Source organism: Mixophyes fleayi, chromosome 12 (genome assembly GCF_038048845.1).
Source record: "Mixophyes fleayi isolate aMixFle1 chromosome 12, aMixFle1.hap1, whole genome shotgun sequence".
NCBI lineage: Eukaryota > Metazoa > Chordata > Amphibia > Anura > Limnodynastidae > Mixophyes > Mixophyes fleayi.
Genome location: NC_134413.1, coordinates 33,546,309 through 33,566,391, shown reverse-complemented (window position 1 = coordinate 33,566,391; position 20,083 = coordinate 33,546,309). Strand labels below are relative to the sequence as shown.

At 42.3% G+C, this 20,083-nt stretch overlaps 1 protein-coding gene across 2 annotated transcripts in view; it reads left to right on the top strand.

The window, feature by feature from the left end:
* The window catches only part of RPAP1 (RNA polymerase II associated protein 1), a 61,384-nt gene that overhangs the window by 8,119 nt on the left and 33,182 nt on the right, over positions 1–20,083 (top strand). For both annotated transcript variants that reach the window (XM_075193056.1, XM_075193057.1), the window contains 8 exons: positions 5,319–5,490; positions 7,090–7,254; positions 8,989–9,171; positions 13,912–14,027; positions 14,488–14,586; positions 15,150–15,251; positions 15,491–15,658; positions 18,462–18,659. In XM_075193056.1, coding sequence (XP_075049157.1) covers positions 5,319–5,490; positions 7,090–7,254; positions 8,989–9,171; positions 13,912–14,027; positions 14,488–14,586; positions 15,150–15,251; positions 15,491–15,658; positions 18,462–18,659 — 1,203 coding nt within the window. The remainder of the gene's footprint in view (positions 1–5,318; positions 5,491–7,089; positions 7,255–8,988; positions 9,172–13,911; positions 14,028–14,487; positions 14,587–15,149; positions 15,252–15,490; positions 15,659–18,461; positions 18,660–20,083) is intronic.

Here is a 20,083-nt window from a genome sequence, read left to right as displayed (position 1 = left end):
ACCATCATGAGAGATGGTGCAGATTGTGACGGACGCTTGGTTAAATCCAGGGAAACAGTTCGTTATGCCGGGTAGATTTAAGAGTTTTTACCCTCTTTCAGCAGAGGATTGTATTAAATGGGAGGCGTCTCCTAAGGTGGACAGACCGATTATCAGTGTCAGGATTCGAACCCAGGGCTTCTGCCTCCGTGGACTGCTGCTCTGCTGACTGAGCTATTCTGGCTGCTGGACAGTTCCTTGTCTTTATTCAGTGTTCTAGATCAGTTCCAGTGATCTCCTGATCTTCCAGCATGCCTTAGCTCCACCCCTTGACTTCCTATAAAAGCCTGGCCAGTTCCTGTCTCCAGTGCCTGATTATTGTGCTCTGTGCCTGTGATCTAGCTCCTGCTCCTGTTGCTGTTCCTGTCTACCTGCATTTACTACACGTGTACCGACCTCGGCTTGCCCTCCACTACGCTTCTGCCTCAACCTTTGGACCGCTACGCCTCTCTGTGTACCGAACCCGGCTTGTTTGACCTTTCTTCCATCTTATCTCCTGTTAGCCAGCCTTCCTCCCTGCCACTGGGCTCTTATCCAGTCTCTGGACCGTGACAATCAGGTTGTCCTCTTCCTCTGCCATTCCTACCCAGGAGGGAGTATCTCTCAAAGACCCTACTGACAAAAAGTGTGACAATGCTCTCCAGTCCGCATATGTTGCTTCCAGTAGCTTGTTTAGACCCACTATGGCAATTGCATGGGCAAATAAGGCGGTGCAGCTATGGGCGGAGCAATAAATCTCGGGCATTCAGAGTAAGGCTCCGCTACCTGATCTCCTTGTTCTCGCTGAGCACATTCAGGAGACGGCGGATTATATGGGACAGGCATCCATGGACGCAGTAGCAGTCAATGCTAGAATTGGCGGCCTTATTATGGCGTCACACCGTTCCCTATGGTTATGTTCGTGGACAACGGATGCTGAATCAAAGAAGTCCTTGGAAATCCTGCCTTTTGATGGAGTCACTATGTTTGGGCCGGAGCTTGAGAAAGTGATTGAGGTAGCCACAGGAGGTAAGAGTAATGTTCTTCCCATGGGCTCTCGTAAACCTCGTCGGGCTTGGTTTCGCCTTCCATCTCTCAGGTCCGTGGCGGCCGACCAAGGGGTCAGCCGGCTGTTTCCAGAGGAGGTGGCGGCAGAGGTAGGGGCGCTCCCAGACGGGGAACGTCGCGTCCCAGTGAAAAACCTGCAGCATGACTCCTTGGCCCCCACGCCGGTACCCGTGGTGGGGGCACGGCTTCTTCTCTTCAAGCGCCAGTGGTGGTCAGTCACGTCGGACGCTTGGATTCAAGGAGTGGTGTCGAGGGGTTATGTTATAGACTTAATCCAGTCTTCGCCAACAAGGTTCCTTTCCTCACCGGTGCCCGCTTGTCCCCTCAGAAGTCAGGCCCTGCTGGAGGCAGTGGCGAAGCTTCAGGGTGTGGGAGTGATGGTTCCGGGGTCAGGGGTTCTACTCCAATCTCTTCTTGGTTCCGAAACCGAACATTCCGCCCTATACTGAACCTCAAGTCCTTGAACAAGCAAGTGGTAGTCCAGAGATTCAAAATGGAGTCTCTACGGACAGTCATTGCAGGGATGGAAGAGGGAGAGTTTCTAGCTTCCATCGATATAAAAGATGCGTATTTACACGTTCCCATCTGGGAACAGCATCATCGGTTCCTGAGGTTTGCGGTGAGTTCCGATCATTTTCAATTCAGGGCCCTCCCTTTCGGTCTGGCCTCCGCTCCTCGAGTGTTCACCAAAATTATGGCCGTTATGGCAAGTGTCCTGAGACGAAGGGGAATCACGATGGTTCCATATCTAGACGACCTTCTCTTAAAGGCGAGGTCTGCAGAGATCTTATCTCGCCAGGTTCAGACCACAGTGGAGTTCTTTGAGGACCGTGGGTGGATTCTGAATGTGCCAAAATCGTCTCTCATCCCAGCTCAGCGCATGCGCTTTCTGGGATTGGTGTTCGACACAATGGTTCAGAGGGTGTTCCTTCCTCAGGAAAAGATCATCGCCCTCTAGCGGAGAACCAGAGTATTATTGGATCGCCCTCGAGTGTCCATGCTCTGCTGCATGAAACTTCTAGGGACCATGGTTTCGGTGTACGAGGCAGTTCCATTTGCCCAATTCCATTCCTGCTCTCTTCAGTTGGAGATTCTCCGGAAATGGTCGGGGTCACAGGAACAGTTGGACAGGCAGTTCATCCGCCTGTCTTGTTTAACTCGACTGTCATTAGCATGGTGGCTCTCCACGAGCAATCTGAGCAAAGGTCAGACCCTCAAATCGGGCCCCTGGACCTTAGTTACCACGGACGCAAGTCTCTCGGGTTGTGGAGGAGTCACGGGACCGTTAAGGTTTCAGGGACTCTGGTCTCCCCAGGAGTCAGCTCTTCCCATAAACGTATTGGAGCTGAGAGCGGTTCACAAGACTCTGTTAAAAGGTCAGGGGTTTCTGAAAGGAAAACGCCTTCAGATACAGTCAGACAATGCCACGGCCGTGGCTTACTTAAATCATCAAGGAGGAACTCGCAGCAAGGCAGTCATGCAAGAGGCTGCCGGGATTCTAACCTGGGCGGAACATCATGTACCCCAGATTTCAGCTGTATATATCCCGGGAGTGGACAACTGGGAAGCCGATTTCCTCAGCAGAGAGAAAGTTCATCCGGGGGAGTGGTCCCTGTGCAAAGAGGTCTTCGCTCTTCTTCTAGTCCAGAGATGGGGTCTACCAGAAATAGACCTCATGGCTTCCAGACTGAATTGTCAGGTCCCTCGGTATTGTGCAAAGTCCCGGGACCCTCAAGTATACGCAGCAGACGCCATGGCGATTCCGTGGCGCTTCAGGCTGGTGTATCTGTTTCCACCATTTCCGATGCTGTCTCGCGTTCTAAAAAAGCTGAAAAGAGAACGCGTGTAAGCAATCTTAGTAGCCCCTCATTGGCCTCGCAGGGCGTGGTTCTCAGACATCCTAGGAATGTCAGCAGATCAGCCGTTTCGTCTGCCCATGCGCGCAGACCTGCTCGTTCAGGGCCCCCTTCACCACCTCGAATTAGATCGGCTGGCTTTGACGGCGTGGCTACTGAATCCTTAGTGCTAAAGGCTAAGGGTTTTTCGTCACGGGTTATTGCCACCATGATTAGGGCAAGGAAGTCATCATCTTCGACTATTTATCATGGGGTCTGGAAGATTTATATCCTCTGGTGTGAATCCAAAGGTTTCCATACTTGCAGGTTTAGTCTGTCTAGACTGTTGGCTTTTTTGCAGAAGGGGCTGGATAAGGGACTCAGACTGGGTTCCCTTAAAGTTCAGGTGTCTGCGCTGTCAATTTATTTTCAGCGAAAATTGGCGCCTCTGAGTGAGGTTCAGACCTTTTTACAAGGGGTCCTTCATATTCAACCCCCATTTTCTCATCCGGTAGAACCTTGGGACTTGAATTTAGTGTTGAGGGCTCTTTGTCTTCCTCCATTTGAACCCCTTCAGACCGCAGAATTGCATCATCTGGCTTGGAAGACGGTTTTTCTTCTAGCTATATCCTCAGCTAGGAGAGTTTTAGAATTGGCAGCGCTCTGTTGTAGCTCTCCATTTCTGGTGTTTCATGAAGATAGAGCGGTGTTACGTACTAAACCTTCCTTTGTTCCAAAGGTAGTGTCTAGATTCCATCTCAACCAGGAGATTGTGGTTCCGGCATTTCATCCGGATTTGTCTTCTTCAACTGACTCTGTTGATTACGATCTTCATCTGGATGTGGTTAGGGCTCTCCGGTGCTATGTGGACCGCACAGCCTCAATTCGCAAAACAAAAGATCTGTTTGTTTTATACAACGTTAAGAAGCGTGGTTGGCCGGCGTCAAAACAGACTATTGCTTGGTGGATCACTTCCACTATTAATCTGGCTTATGTCCGAGCATCTCGGCCAGTTCCTCAGATGCTTAGGGCTCACTCGACCAGGGCTGTTGGTGCGTCCTGGGCGGCGCGCCATGGTGCTTCAGCTGAACAACTGTGCAAAGCGGCCACTTGGACGTCTGTTCATACTTTTCTAAAGTTTTACAGATTGCAGGCTTTCGCATCTTCTGATGCGAGCTTTGGCAGGAAAGTATTGCGTGCAGCTGCTCCAGAGCATTCCCTCCCATAGAGGCTGCTTTGGTATGTCCCCAATGTCTGGCAGTGTCCCCCAGTGGTAGGAGAGAGAAAAGAGGATTTTTACTTACCGTAAATTTCTCTTTCTCTACTGGGGGACACTGCGCTCCCTCCCTTGCTCTGTAGACGAATTGATTATGAATGTTTTTGATTTACATTCTTTTGCCCTTTGGGCAGCTCCTTATAGTACACTTGGTTAGTCAAAACTGAGGTATCTACTGGAGAGGAGGGGCATAACGGAAGAGGGGAGTAAAAATCATAGAGTTTTTAGTGCCTAAACTCCCAATCTCACTACTATACCCCAATGTCTGGCAGTGGAGAAAGCAAAATAGATTTTACGGTAAGTAAAAATCCTCTTATTGCTGAACTGTTCTGTGACAGAATACCTAAGTGTTAACAAAATGCCTATCTACACCTATATGCATACATAGATGATGTTTTTTTTGTTAAAGGCTAAAGGTGTTTGGAAATAACCACCTTCATAATGTCAGCCTCACTAGCTATAATATCTCAATGCATTAAACGCTACTAATTCTATTATGTCACTCTCTTTATAAATCCACCATCACTATAAAGCCAGTTTTGGCCTCTTAAGGTGGCAGTATATAGAGGGACCACTGTATTACCCCACAGTGATAGTGTGGGCAGCATGTTGGCACAGTGTTTAGCATTGTTGCCTCGCTGTGCTGGGGCTATGGGTGTGTCTGTGGTAGAGAATTTAGACTGTATGATCCAATGGGACGAGCACTGATATGTATGATTAAATATTCTGTATAAAGTGCTGCATAATATGGTGGAACAAGGACTGAATGACTTTTTGCCTGTATGTGTTGTAGTAGATTTTCTTTTTTCCTGTAGAAACCAAATCTTTTTTATTTTTTTTTATTTATTATTTTTTTAAAATTATTAGTATGTATGTATCCGGAAACGATAGGCCTGTGCAAATGTTTTTTATGTTTGTAGTTCAGTGAAGCAGTTACATGCCTGCCGGACAGCTCCCAACGTGAATCATGCCATTCGCTCATTTTAATGAAACAGACCGCACCCAAAAAGCTTTTGAAAATATGATTTGCGAACGTACTACAGAATCTATGATGGAGAAAAATACCAGTATATGTAGATAAACTATGTCAATTAAACCTAGTATTTTATGTCTCTACTTAGGCCATGCCTGGAACTGGGAATATAAGCATCTTTGCTCAGAAAATGGCTGCCAAAAGGGTTTCTGAAGCAGGAAAAAGATCTGCAATCTCCACAGAACAACCCCAACATTTTTCCTTTGTTGATCCTATAAATAGTCGTCCCTCGGAAGAAAGCAAATCTCCTCAGTTAACAGGTAGGCTGTCAGCATGGTGAGTTTCTATAGGAATGCCTGTGTACCCAGTGGCTGATACTATAAATACTGTCACCTAGATAACTGGTAGGCATGAACTAAGACAATGGTTTCCAGTGTGTGTCAGAATGGAGATGACATTGTAGTTCTGTACTGCTTGGGTGCTGATATTCTAAGACACATGAACCATAGCTTTAAACTTTCTATCAAGCTTTAGTTAGCTGGAGGAGCAAGGAAAATGCTTGAAAGAAGGCCATATCAGTCAATCAACAATTAGCATTGGCTCATCTAGTGTAAATTAGACTAATAAAAGCAAGTTTGATTGGTCTGAGTTACTACTGCCCAGTGCATTCTACACCTGTTTTACTAAAACCCCACCCCCAGATTTGTATTGTACATCAGAGTTATTATACAGCTCTGTGCTATGCTATCTTTGTTTTGGTATCTGATTTTTGTTTTCCAGAGAACATGTTATGTTGGTGAGAGTAAATGGGGCCAACATGCTTTATTAATTTTAATGACTGAATTTATATTAACATTTGACGGAAGCTTTAGTTATTTTAAACATATGTACTGTTTGTGAAGCTCTTTTTGCTGTTAAAACCATGGTAACTCCACAATTACAGTTCTTTTGCGTTATTTATGATATATTAAATAAGTGATTCCCAACCATACCGACATTGGTCCTAGGCACTCAACAAAGACATTATTGATGATATGTAGCTACCTCAAACTGTAATCTTTATTAAAAACAGGGTATGTTCATTCCACATATTGCAACACATGTTAAGCTGACCCACTCACACCAAAGTCTTTCCCTTCTGGCCAGTTCTACACTAAATATAACATGAATTCTAACATGTTCAGTGCTATGCTTTGTATATGAGACGAGTCTTGCCTGTTAAACAGCTTTTAAAAGCAAATACTCCAACCTGTACGTCAAGAGATATATTTGTGTCATCATAATGTGCTGAATGCGTAACAAGATTTTAGATGTTATAGGAGAAATGTCTTAAAATAATTTGAAAACCTGAAATGGGCATGATATATAGACTACGTTTTCATTAAAAATGTAAAAATTTGGTCAAGTAAATTTTTTTTACATTTTCTTTATTATATTGCTTCTTACAATATTTTAACACTGTTATATGGCAAAAAAATGATTATGTCCATTGTTTAGTTACAAAATCAAAATGGTGAGGAAGCACTGCAATAGAGGTTTATTGATTTATGTAAACACCAAACCTATCCCTCTCTCCCACTCACCCAGCATGGGGTGATGGCATACTGAGTTCACTTACCATATAAGTATGGGATGCATTGTCCTTTTCCCGCACCTCCCACCCTTCGTATTCAGATTACTGGTGCCACACAGAACTGTGTTTGTTTAGGGCAGTCTTGCTTTCTGCTTACTTTACGGGCATCATTCCTAAATGGTCTAGAGCACAAAGGAAATTGACATGCCAAACAGGCAGGGCGAGTCCAAGATTAGTAATTAGGAGTATACTAGGCACTGTCAATTTGTTACATATTTGTATAGTAAACCTTATAATTGGGTAACACGCTTCACTTAAATACTGTTACTTTATTGGTATGTTTCAGGTGAATCGCGTATGACCAGATCCTGTCTGGTAACCGGAAAGGGTCTTCGAAGTTCAGGAGGTCTTGAAGAAGCTCAGAGAATCCATGAGGAGAATGTGGACAAGCTGAAGGCTTTATCCAAGGAGGAAATAAAACAGGAACAAGAGCGTCTGATGTCTCAGCTTGGTAAGAGAAAAGCACTATATTGATCTGTAAGTACAATCGGCTTGATTTATTGAAGGTTAATTGACAAATGTAAAATTATGCAGTATGACGCACACAGAGAGAATCCACTACAAAAAGAAGAAACAACCTTAGGCACTAATAATAATTCCAAATATTATTAATAGTAGCTTAATATCGCATGGGCAAAAAAGGTGCTGCCAAAAAGAGATTCTGTAATCTCTTTAAAAGGGATACTAGAAAGAGAGGATGGCAATAAAGTGCACCTATATCATATATTGATATACAAATAGAAGGATCTAATGTAGAAACCAGTGTGTACATAAAACCAAATTGTGCAATAAATAGAGCCAAATTAAAATTCAGCTAATTAGCATAATCCAACTTTAATTTAATATGAGGTTGGTCCTCTCTTTGCTGCTGTAACAGCCTCCACTCTTCTGGGAAGGCTTTCCACTAGATTTTGGAACATGGCTGCTGGGATTTATATCCATTCAGCCACAGGGCATTAGTGAGGTCGGGCACTGACATTGGTCGATAAGGCCTGGCTTGCAGTTGTCATTCCAATTCACCCCAAAGATGTTTCCGGCTGAGCTGTTGTTGCTCCTAGGTGTTTGTTTCCACTTCACAATATCAGCACTTACCGCTGATGGTGTCCTCTCTAGCAGGACATAAATTTGCCATATTGACTTGTTAGAAAGGTGACATCCTGTGACAGTGCAATGTTGAAAGTCATTGAGCTCATTATTGCAACTCATTCTACTACTAATGTTTGACTTTGGCGATGGCATGGATGTATGCTTAATTTTATGCACCTGTGAACCAATGAATGTGACTGAAATAGTCAAACACACTAATTAGAAGTTATGTCCACATACTTATGGACATGTAGTATATATATATATAGGAAACACAAATCCCAGATTGTTTTGTTCAATGTACAGTGTAGAAGACAAAGTCCCAGATTGTTGTTTCCTTAGGAGAGGGCCAAATATGTAATAATTATGTAGTGTAGAACGATGGAGCAAACATTTATCCCATCAGTAGAATAACTTGATTCAAAAGCTACTGGTAGAATGTTTTTGTCACTATTTTAGAAGGGCTGTCAGACTTGTTATAGTCTCCAGGATTGTAAAGGTAATGACTGTCTGCACTGCCTTTAGTGGGGAAAGTTGTGTCCATTGTGCTACCGTTTGAAGGGAGGGAAGTGAAATAGAGAGAGAGAAACCCAATGTCCTTTCATTTAGGTTAATAGTAATAGGTAATTTGTTCAACCCCCCTAGGTACTCTGTATGTGAATATAGATTTTAGCTAGATGGAAGGTAGCAAAGTCAGACCACATATATAAGGTATAGTATACAGTCACGTAATTGGTATTAGTGCAACAGATATAAACTTATCAAATATAGTAATAAAAACAATGTAAGTGTGCACAGAAAATCTTCATTAGAGTAGAATATGGCAATAAAGTAAATTGATGATGGTCCGGATATAATCTTTTTATTGTTTGTATAACTTATGTCTTCCTGTATCCGTTTTATGCATGCATCTATGTATGTATGTGTGTATTTGTAATATATATTTTACAGTCATATACTAATATTATATTTCAGGAAAATATCTTTGTCACTTGCTTTTTGATAGATTTTTGCTGTAAATCTATTGGCTAGAGGATGTAATGTTGAAATGTATGAGGGTTGTGCAGTTACTATCATGCTTTCCTTTTACCTCCATAAGATCCCATGTTGGTTGCATTCTTGAGATCAAAGAGAGGAAACCAGACCACCCAAGAGGATTCGGGCACTAAAAGCACAGTGGGGGAATCCCAGACTATCAGCCCGAAAACACCCCATTCTCCAACAGAGACAAATACATCCCAGCAGTCTCCAAGCGATGAAGAAAATCAAAGTGCACTAGCAGGTAATCAATCACCCTCATGACAGGACCTCTGCAGAGTAGATCAATACCACTAAATACCGGGGATGAGTTCAGCATCAGAAGTGAATGCTTGCTGCTTGAGTAATAGGTCTCATTTCCCGTTTTATTCACTTTTCTCAGTATTACGGTGCTATCCTTATTACACACATAAAAAGTCAGTGTACAATATCAATACCCAGCATCGATAACAGACATCATACATCAATCAGTGACAGTGTCCTAGTTTTATTGCTAGGACATTACTTTTACCACAGAGTGTACATTGTTTGGCTGAATTAGCAGATTTTACCTCCTATATAATTTTGATGGGAAATGTCAATCACATTTACTAGTGCTGGTTCTTAGGAAGTTTTTATAAGCGCTTCACCATAAGTGACTTTATGTATCAACCTCATCTGTGTTTGTATTTTTGCAGAATTGGATTTTTTTTTAAATAAAATAGGGTATTGAAGAAAACTAAGAAAAAAAAATTGTTCTGTACCTTTATTTTACACACAACGTTCTATATTCGCTGTTCAAGATATGCCTCAACACCATCTTATTGACACACCATAATGCCCTCTTGCATGTAACTATCCATTGACATTGCCCTTCTGCCTTTAACATACAACACCTGTTGTGCCTCCGTAAACATTATTAACGTTGCCCTTCAACACTTCCAGCTTATCTCCGCACTTCTTAATTTACAATATCTTTCATCTGTTATGCATTGGTACTCAGTGACTCTACGTCCTCATATTCTGTTTAATTATCCATATTTTATATGGATACATGTAGAACATAATGTTCTTCTAGATTCTTGTGTTGTACCACTCTGCCTGGGTTATGCTTGCTCGATAAATAGAAATATTATGGACTGTAATTACAAAACGGTGACATACACTAAAAAAAGTGTTATGTGTATATTTTCCCTTTCTTTTTTCGGTGACTTCGTCAGGCAGCTGTGCATGGCGTCCCGACCATGGTTCTGTAGTTACTGCAGTTGTTACCTTCACTGTCTGCTAGTGCCATGCCATCCCTCCTTCTCCCTCTGGTGAGTGCGATGAGCAGGTTTTTATGTACTAGAGAGAAGTCTCCTCCCTTCTATCTTGCAGAGAATCAGTGCATTCAGGGAGTCCTCTGTGCAGTGCATTTCCTCTAGCGGTGAGGAGGGGCTATGGTGTTAGTTTGCACAGATTTTCTTTCTGGACTAACCCTGCCCTAAATGCCTCTCATCCCTCTTTTGTACTTTTCTCAAGCATAGCGCTTTTTCTCTTTCCTGCCATTGGGGGACACTGCAACCATGGAGTGTAGTAGGTGGACTTGGAACAAGGGCACTTTAAATCTCGAACTGTTGAGTGGAAACTCCTCCCCTACTATGCCCCTCCCATTTAGAGCCATCCTCCATTTTTATATTTTGTTTTTGTTAGCTTGCTGGCTGCTTGCACTCTGTGTCCCTGATCAGAGGGGAGTAGCCATTTGTTGGCCCTCACATCACTCATTTTCCAGCTCCTCTGCCTCGGTACAGCAGTGCGAGTGTGCTAATTTGAAATAGCTGCCACACTGCAGAGTCTGAGCTCCTGCAGCTACACCTTATGATGAGACCTCCTTGGCAACGAACAGTTCTTCCCAGGAAGAGTACGTCTCAGCAAGGGGAGAGCACCAACAACAGGTTCTGACAGAGCAGTGAGTAGAGGGAGTGCAAAGCACCTCCTGGAAGCTCTCATAGTGGGAGAGCTTACTAGATAGGCGTGTTTCTCCTTTCTCCTTCTCCATTCTTTGGCCGACTTCTTCAGCGGAGACGCCATTTTTCATTTCACAGGGATGATTCTCTCCTGCTGTGCGCCCACATCTGCTAGCACCAGGATTCAATACTGCCCATCAATGTCCTGGAGCCTCTGGCTGGGAGACCACTCAAAGTCCAGTGCAACAGCGGTAGCCTACCTGAATCATCAGAGGGGAAGACGGAGTCTATGGCCATGCGGGAGACAGCACGCATCATGTCCAGGGGGCAATGTACTGTTCCAGTGATATCGGTCACATTCATCCCGGGGGAAAGGAACTTGGAGGCTGATTACCTCCATCAAAACAAGATTCATCCGGGGGAATGGTCCCTTAACGCAGAAGTGTTGGCTCAACTGGTACTGCATTGGGGTCAGCCAGAGGTAGATTTCATGGTATCCCGCCTGCAATCTTCAAGGTTCCTCAATTCTGTGCAAATTCCAGAGACCTTGAGGTGAGGTACACATATGCCATGACTATCTCATTGAAGTTTTTATTTGATGTCCTTATTTCCACCAATTCTCATGCTCCCACGGGTGCTAAAAAATCTAAATGAGAACGGGTAGCTGCCATTCTGGTGGTTCCAGATTGGCCATGCAGGAGATGGTACTCAGACATCCTATAGATAGCTGTAGGTCTGCCGTACCGTTTGCCTCTTCGTCTAGATCTGCTGGCTCAGGATCCTCTTTCGGTGTCACTCTTTAAGTTGTCTGGCTTTGAAAGAGTGGCTACTGAGACCGTGATACTTCGGGCCAGGGGATTTTGGCACAAGGTTGTGCAGACTATAATAAGGATGAGGAAACCCACCATCTTCTGCAAATTACTGTCGTGTATGAAAAACTTATATTCAGCAGTGTCAAGGTCACAGTTTTCACACATCCCAGTTTAGTCTTTCCCATTTGTTATCCTGCTTATAGGAGGGTTTTGACAAGGGTCTCTGTCTCTCTTCTGCGAAGGTACACTTTTCGGTGCTCTCAATTTTCTTCAGCATAGGTTGGCATTAATGAAAGATGTAGAACCCCCAGAAAGTTCTGCACATGTTCAGTCCCCCTTTGTACATCCTGTAGAGCCTTGGAATCTTAATTTACTGCTCAGGGCTCCTAATAAAGAATTGATATCTGTAATGTTACCAAGAAAGTGGTGTTTTTACTCGCTATCTTTTCAGCTCATCGAGAGTCTAAGTTGGGGACATTGTGTTGTTACCCCCCTTTTCTGGTTTTTCATTCTGACAGGGCAGTGCTTCATCCTTTTTTTGAGAGAAAGTGGTCTCACGTTTTCACTTGAACCAGGCGATTGTCGTTCTGATATTTTGTCCTCAGTCTTCTGATGAGTCTTTGCAACTTCTGGATGTGGTCTGGGCCCTCTGATGCTATGTGGCCCGTACTGCATCCGTTTGTAAGACTAATGACCTTTTCATTCTGTTGGATGCACATAAGTATGGTTAGCCTGTATCTATGCAATCTATTGCTCGTTTGGTTAACATCCACAATAGTTTGGCTTACATTAAAGTGGCTAGACCAGTGCCGGTGGGCAGTTGGTGCTTCCTGAGAGGTGCGTCATGGTGGTTTAAACAGTTGTGCTGGGCTTCTACATGGTCGTCTGTCCACACCTTTTACAAATTTTACACGTTGCAGGGCTTTGAATCTCATGATGTTTGCTTTGAGAGCAAGATCTTACACGCAGCTGTTTTAGCACAATCCCTCCTTTAGGGGCAGCTTTGGAATGTCCCCATGGTCGCATTGTGGCTGGTGTAGGTTATAGCTCCTAAAAACATTACATAGTTATAAGGTTGTAAAAAGACAATCTTCTTTCCTAAGCTCTAATTTTGTTGGTTCACAGGAATTCAAAAACAAAACCCCTAGTTTGACAGTTGCCACTTTAGCCTCAAAATAGGAAAAAATCCTAAAAATCCTAATCTGTTCCTGGATCAATCAACCCCATAATGTCCTCTGTCAATTATAGCTGCAGCTACCATTTCTTGTAAGAAATTCCTGCAATCCATTTTTATTTATTCTGTAAAATGACTTTCCTTATCACATGAGGTGGTGATGGCAATTAAAACAGCTTTAAAAGCTTTACAGTAATGAACAATTTCCAATGCTGATGGTGATAGTGTCTTTCTTTATATCACAAATGATGACCCCTTGTTCTCTGTATGGTCCTTTTGAATGAAAAGTTCACTAGATAATTCTAGTTATTACCATGGTTTTGTTAACGTAATTATTTATTGTTACTCATGTTATGATAATCTGGTTAGTTTTTAGATATAAGTATATTTATAAATACATTTTGTATATTTATTTATTTTTTACAAATGCTTTATTAAATTGTCTATTGAGCATAGATTCTTGTCTTTACTCATTCTGGTGCCAAGTATTTTCCAGCGCTGTGAGTCTAGTACTCGTTGTTAATAATACTACATAGCTTAGTAACCTCAGCAGATATTGACAGCTTATCTTTAAAGTTAACGACAAATTCAATATTAGAAAGCTTGAAAAAGACAGGAACCGATATTGATCCCTTTGGTACACCAATAATTTAGCTCCATTGTTCCATTTACAACTACCCTTTGTCTTCTCTCCTGCAACTAGTATTCTTATGGTCACGATCTTTACCAGGGTCCTGTGTACCAATCTTTAGGAGCCTGACGTTAAACTTTATTTTGTCATCCCACCTGTAGTACTCCATCTCTGGAAACATTCTATCTGATACTAATGGAAACAGGGAGAGGCCAAGAGTGTTGGGGATTAATCAAATGCTGTCGCACAATGGAGGATATATTTTCATTTGGAGATTACATAGACTTTGAAGAAGCTTTTTTCAGTATTTCACTACTGTTTTGCAAAATTTAAACTTTCTTTATGTTGATACGTTTTTTTTTTGTACTGATATGGAAAATTGGTATATGTGAAATATTGCATTTGTTAGATTTACTACAGTAACTCCAGCTATTCTTAACAGTTGAAGACCTCCCGGTGAAGCCTCAGAAGGAGTGGGTTCACATGGACACTGTTGAATTTGAGAAGCTGGCATGGACGAAGGGCCTGCCCCAGACAAAGCAGAAGAAAACCAAGAAGGTATTATTATGTCTGGCTTGTGAGTGTTTAATCATTTACTTATGCATATCCTATGCTTTTACAGCCTTCTCATAGTGCACATGTCAGTCCCCATTTTTAATGTATTGCAGTTGGCTTTCACAATTACTGCACAGCTTAGGTTTTTGAAATGAAGTAAAATGGATTGAGTGGGGGTTTTCAGCATCATGAAAGTGATTGTTAAGGAAGGTGAAGCTGGACAGTACTTTTCTAAATGCTAAATATTTTTTCACAACATTCCATTTATGGAAGCACAACCCCATTAAAATATTCGTTTGTACTATGCCCAGTGTCTGAAAAGTGCAGCATTTATGAATGTTGGAACAGATATTTCCTGCTGACCACTCTGTTCATCTCTGCTTTTCTTTGACAACATAAGTAATGCTTCTTATACTGGGTGTATTATCTTGTGATACAATATAAGCATGGTCCATGTTTGCAGGGAATGCAAGCACGATTCAGCTTGACAGGAGATCTGATACCTCCACATTCTGAGATTCCTGTTCATCTGGGGCTGCACCACCATGGAGAGGAGGCTGAGGTAACCAAAAGTTGAAGCTTTTTTTAGCTATGTGAGCGGACTCGCTGTAATAGGCTGTTATAAGTCGTTGGCACCAGTGTAAATAGTTTTAAATTAATAATCTAGACATGTCTTTTAAATGCCTTTACCCCCCCCCCAATCCCATCTGGATGTACAGTGGGGTTCTGCTGTCAAGGACCCACACTGATTTATAAAAACTCATCCTCTGGAGCCTCTCTAGTGGCTCATTGTACTTGTCAGGAGAATTTCATATTTGCCAGCTCTTGTTGCGCTCTTACATTGGGTTGTGGACGCTTCTAAGCAGCTGCTATTAAAAGAAGGTCCTTCTAGCACCATAATGATAATGTACTTTTACCTAGATATAATGGAACTAACGGTCTTCCTAATGACAGAATCCCGTCATTGGACCCCTACCATTCTTCTACTTTTTAGTCAAATATGCGAGTTGGTCAGAGGATACTGCCAGTTACCAGTTTCTTCCTGGCTTCATACACTCTTCACTTAGCTGAGTATGTGAATGCCATGTTCTTCTGCCTGGCTGACTTATTTATTTTGTTTTACAGAGAGCTGGTTACTCCCTCCAGGAGCTCTTCCATCTTTCTCGGAGCCAGTTCATTCAGCAAAGGACTCTGTCGCTGCAGGTTCTGGGACGTATTGTGAAGAAGGTAAGATAGAGAAAGTTACCTATGAGGTTATACTAGCTCAGAGGAAAGCCCATCAGCCAGTCTAGTTACCACTTATGTTGGATTAGTGCTTAAGACAAATTGACACTACAAGGGAAATTATGAATAGTGAAACCAATAGTTGTTGCTATAAACTTGCTCTTTCCCTCTTGTGTTAGCTGTCAGTATTTAATGCCCATGTGTTGATTATCAGTTGATGTCCGGACTGTTCTATCTTATAGGCCAAGCAAGGAGAGTTTGTGTCTGTCCTTAAAGGAAGTGTTCTACAACTGCTGCTGGATGCAGGATTCCTCTTCCTTCTGCGTTACTCTTTAGATGATGCTGTAGAAAATGTAATTGCTGCAGCAGTTGGCGCTTTGCATTCCTTACTGGTGTCGCCAGAGGATGAGGTAAAAGTTTTTATCTTGAATTTGCTTTTTGAGATTTGTTAAAATTTATGAATATCCTACATTGTGAGTTAATTAGGCAGCATTAAAGGTAAAACTATAAATACACATATTATTATTTTATTTCCATCTACATGTAACATTACAAGGTCACCTTCAATGTTAATGACTGTATTTTGTATCACTTTTTATACTTTGGCAGAACGTGACGTATTTGTTGATAGAGTTTATTATATTCATTATTGTCTGGAGAAGTTTTTAATTTCGTTTTTGTTTTTTTAATCGGGTACATTTTTTGAGATTTTACAAGCAAACAAGACATAATATAGAATACAAATCAAAAATGGTAAATAATCAAAAAGTAGCCGCAACAACAGTGAAGGTAGATTGGTACAGGCAGCATTGATTCAGGTAGATTGAGTGTTTACATGGATGCATATACAAGGATATAAGTGGTACTGTTCTTGAAATAACAGGTGGCAATTGCAAAGGAACAGCAATACAGGTGGTTAGTGTACTGAATTTAATTTATCATCCAGTAGTTACAAGAAGCAGATATAGCTGGAACTGGCCCCTGGAAGCTCAGTCTTTAAAATAGAGAGTGGACTGGAAGGGGGGGAGAAGTTTTTCATGTTTGGTTATTAAAAGAGAGTTCTATTCCTGGAATGGTAGAAACATGAAATTTGTTAATGTGTGAGATTCTGTATAGGTGAAAATATTGCGGGACATTTATGAAATGTCCCGGAATATCTCCAACGGGTAGAGGAGTTGGCACTCCAGAACACAGTTTGCCGCCCCCATGGGTGGTTTGCAGTGTGTAGATGGCAGGCCTGGTCCAACAGCCAAGCCTGCTGACAAGCAATTGACATTACAGGCGTTCTGCCAACCCATGATATGCTGCGGAAGGAGCCTGTATACTTCTCCGACAAGCCGGCACTGCTGAGGCAGATATCTTGGCCCCAATCAGTCTAGCATCCAGGATTGGTGGCTGTCCTGAAGGACCACCTCCTCCCTCAATCCAGTGCCTAGTGGGGGCTAACATGAAACAAGCAGCCACTGCCTAGGAACCCCGTGGTAAAGAGCCTTGTGGTATACTTGGGTCTTCACCAAGATCGTGGCAAGCATGGCAGCTTTGTTGAGGTCAAAGGGAGTGACCATCATTCCCTATTTGAACGATCTTCTCATCAAGGTGGAGTATCCAGCGGTGCTTCTGTCCCATGTTTAAGTGACAGCAGAGACCATGAAATCCCATGGCTGGATTCAGAATTTCAAGAAGTCCAAATTCTGTCTCACTGGATGATATTTTGGGGTCTCATCTTCAACATCTGTAAACAGTGGGTGTTTTTACCACCTGAATAAACCAAATTTCTTATGGGAGAATGTCCTGTGGACAGGTAAGACCAGTGAAGAGTTTTTTGGGAAAACAGATCATCTCTAAATTTACAGAACGTAAAATGAAGCTTTCAAAACATCTTCCCTAAAGTCAAACATAGAGGATGTTCAGTGATGTTTTGGGGCTGTTGTGCTGAATCAAGCATTGAGTGCCTTTGAATATGTGCATGGCATCATTAAATCTGGAGATTACCAGGCAATTTTGGAGAGCATTGCTGAACCCAGGGTCAGCAGGACAGTGACCTCAAACACTTCAAAGAGCATCCAGGAATGGTTCAGGACAAGACACTGGACAGCAATTGAGAGAAGAGTGGACCAAACTGCCAACAGAGAGGTGCAGGAAGCTCATCCATGGCCATGGGAAGTGGCTGCTTGCAGTTTTTTTGTCTAGGTTGTCAAAAAATTTAGTCAATGCCATTTTCTTTTCATTTTCTTATTTAAAAGGATATACAGGGATATATTGGGTGCCAATATTTATGGCCATGACTGTAGCAACAAATACCTTTTATATACATTAAGACATGAGATGACCACCATTTACTGTCTAATCTGTATTGTATTCTAATTTGTCATAATATAATTTTAGTTTAGAAACTCCTTTAATTGATTATTCATGAGTGAGACATAAAAGTTAACTATCGCTCACTGTAGTCTCTATTTGCTTCCAGCCTTTATTGTGATAAATGTATGTTTTCCTCTGTTACCTGAACATGTGAAGCAAATTTGTGTTCAACATCCTTTTTGTCAAGTGGCAGCAACAATGTATTTTGCATTTTAAGCAGGCACTTCCAGACAGAAGTACATGTTGTAAGAATTTTATGTTACTCTAATAAGGATTTTATTAGGCAACATAATTTTTACACTTTTATTCTTGCACTTAGTTCAATATTTCCAGAAGTTCTTTGATTGGAAGTTCATTTTGGCAGGGTCATCTTTATTTTCTGCGGCATGTCACTGCAATGTGCACTGCTGTGTAATATGTTGGTGCTATATACAATAAAATATAGTAGAATAATAGTAACAATAAAATATGCAATGTTGTCTTCTGCATCCTATATGTATGTGTTATATATGCAGCACTTACCACTGTAACGTTGTAGACCATTAAATCATGCAAAGCAAAATTGATGCCATTGTTGTTCGGAAGAGATTAATAAGACTGCAATAGCAAAAGGGCCAGTTCTGAGGAGGTATTGAATGCTTTCAGGAAGAACGCTGAGTTTTGCCTCGCTAGAAAAGGACGGTATCATTACAATTGTATTCTTGATAAGGATATACACATACACATTTATTCTTATATTTTGTAGTACAGGGTTAGCTGAACTGTATTTTCTTTTCTTGATTATCAAGCACAGGGCTGCATTCATTTGTATATATTTGTAGGCATTTAATTGACTTTACTTTTTTGTGGCAGGAATACCTAGATATGACTTTTTCATGGTACCAAGGAACAAAAGTCTTCCCTTTCTTACCCAACGAAGAGGAAAGTGATGATGATGATGAAGATGAGCTAGAGGAGAGCACAAATAGGGCTGTCGAAAAAGAAAAACTGCAAAAGTATAAAGAAGAAAATAAACCCGATCCAGATGTGGCTCGTTACGATGCTGTAAAGGTGAGACTGTTGTTTCTCTTTCTGCAGTTTGTGGACACAGATTGTGGATAAACTAAACCCTCTGGGAGTCAGGCCATTGAAAAAAAAAAAGGTGAACTTTCCCCCACCTATAAAACCATCTGTCCCTGGACAGTTGTCCCCCCCCCCCCCCAATCAATGCCTGCCATAGGAGGTTGTGGCTGGGTCCCTGCAATTATCTTTAAATGGAGGGGCTACGATACTGGCGCTAGACGGTGTTGGGATATGCTAGTTTTAAATGTATTAATTATTTATTGATAAAAATGTATTTTAAAGTGTGCGCTGCGGCGTTGGGAAGGTAGTTCCTAGCACCGCAGCATTTAAGGGGTTACACCTCGGCGCCAGGGAGTGTAGGGACATGTGTTTAGGTAAATTAAAGTAATAAATGCAAAGATGTATGTGTGTAGGCACTGCAGCGCTGGTATAGAACCATTGTGCAGCGCTGAAAGAGTTAACACACTCGCTAGGTGCCGGGAGTGTTAAACCATGTAAATATATGTATTTTAAATGTGTGTGAAATGTATAAATGTTTAAATGTGTATAAGTAATAAAATAAAAATGCTCTTACCTGTCCCTGGTGGTCCTGCAGGGGTTGCAGGGGCAGCCCTGGATGCCCTACCCCCGGCAGCCAGCTTTCAGTGGCTGCTGGAGGGACCTATAAACTAGCCTGCTGGAATCAAATAGATCCAGGTGGTGCAACCCCTCTTGGTGGTTCCTGGAAGGCTAAGTCGCTTACTGGGGGAGATAGTTTTAGGCGGGAGATTTAAAAGATAAATCTACAGATTACACCCCCCCTTGACACTAGCAGCAATGTAAAAATGTGTTAACCCCTCCAGACTGATTTACGTGCAGGCTGCATGAATCAGTCTGAATTGGTTACTGGGGAGAAGGCTGGATTACCTCCTGCCAAGGTAGTGTCTCAAAACTGTATTTCTCTTTCATCCAGTCTGGGGGACACTGCTTACCATGGGTTGTGGAGGGGAGCACGGGAGTTGGCACCTAGCTAGTTAACTTGAGCACTGCTGACAGACCCCTCCCCTCTACAATCCCCCTGCCTCTTCCTCTTCAGTTTTTTTCTAGGTGCCCATGGAGTTGGGCTGTGTTTTAGTTTCTGCTAGGTTTATTTCATTTAATTTTATTTGACGAGCCTATATCAGATAGTGTGAAAATAAGTCATGTCACACCTCTTCTTTTCGTCTCCCTCGCTTATTGGCTTTTCTTCAGGATGGGCTAGAAGAGGGTCTCCGTGTAGGTTCCTTAAGAGTTCAGGGTTCAGCGCTTTCAGTTTTCTTTCAACTGAAGTAAGCGGATTTGCCAGACATCAAGACGTTTCTTCAGGGAGTCTTACATATTCAGCCTCCCTACGTTCCGCCTACAGCACCATGGGATCTTAACCTGGTACTTAA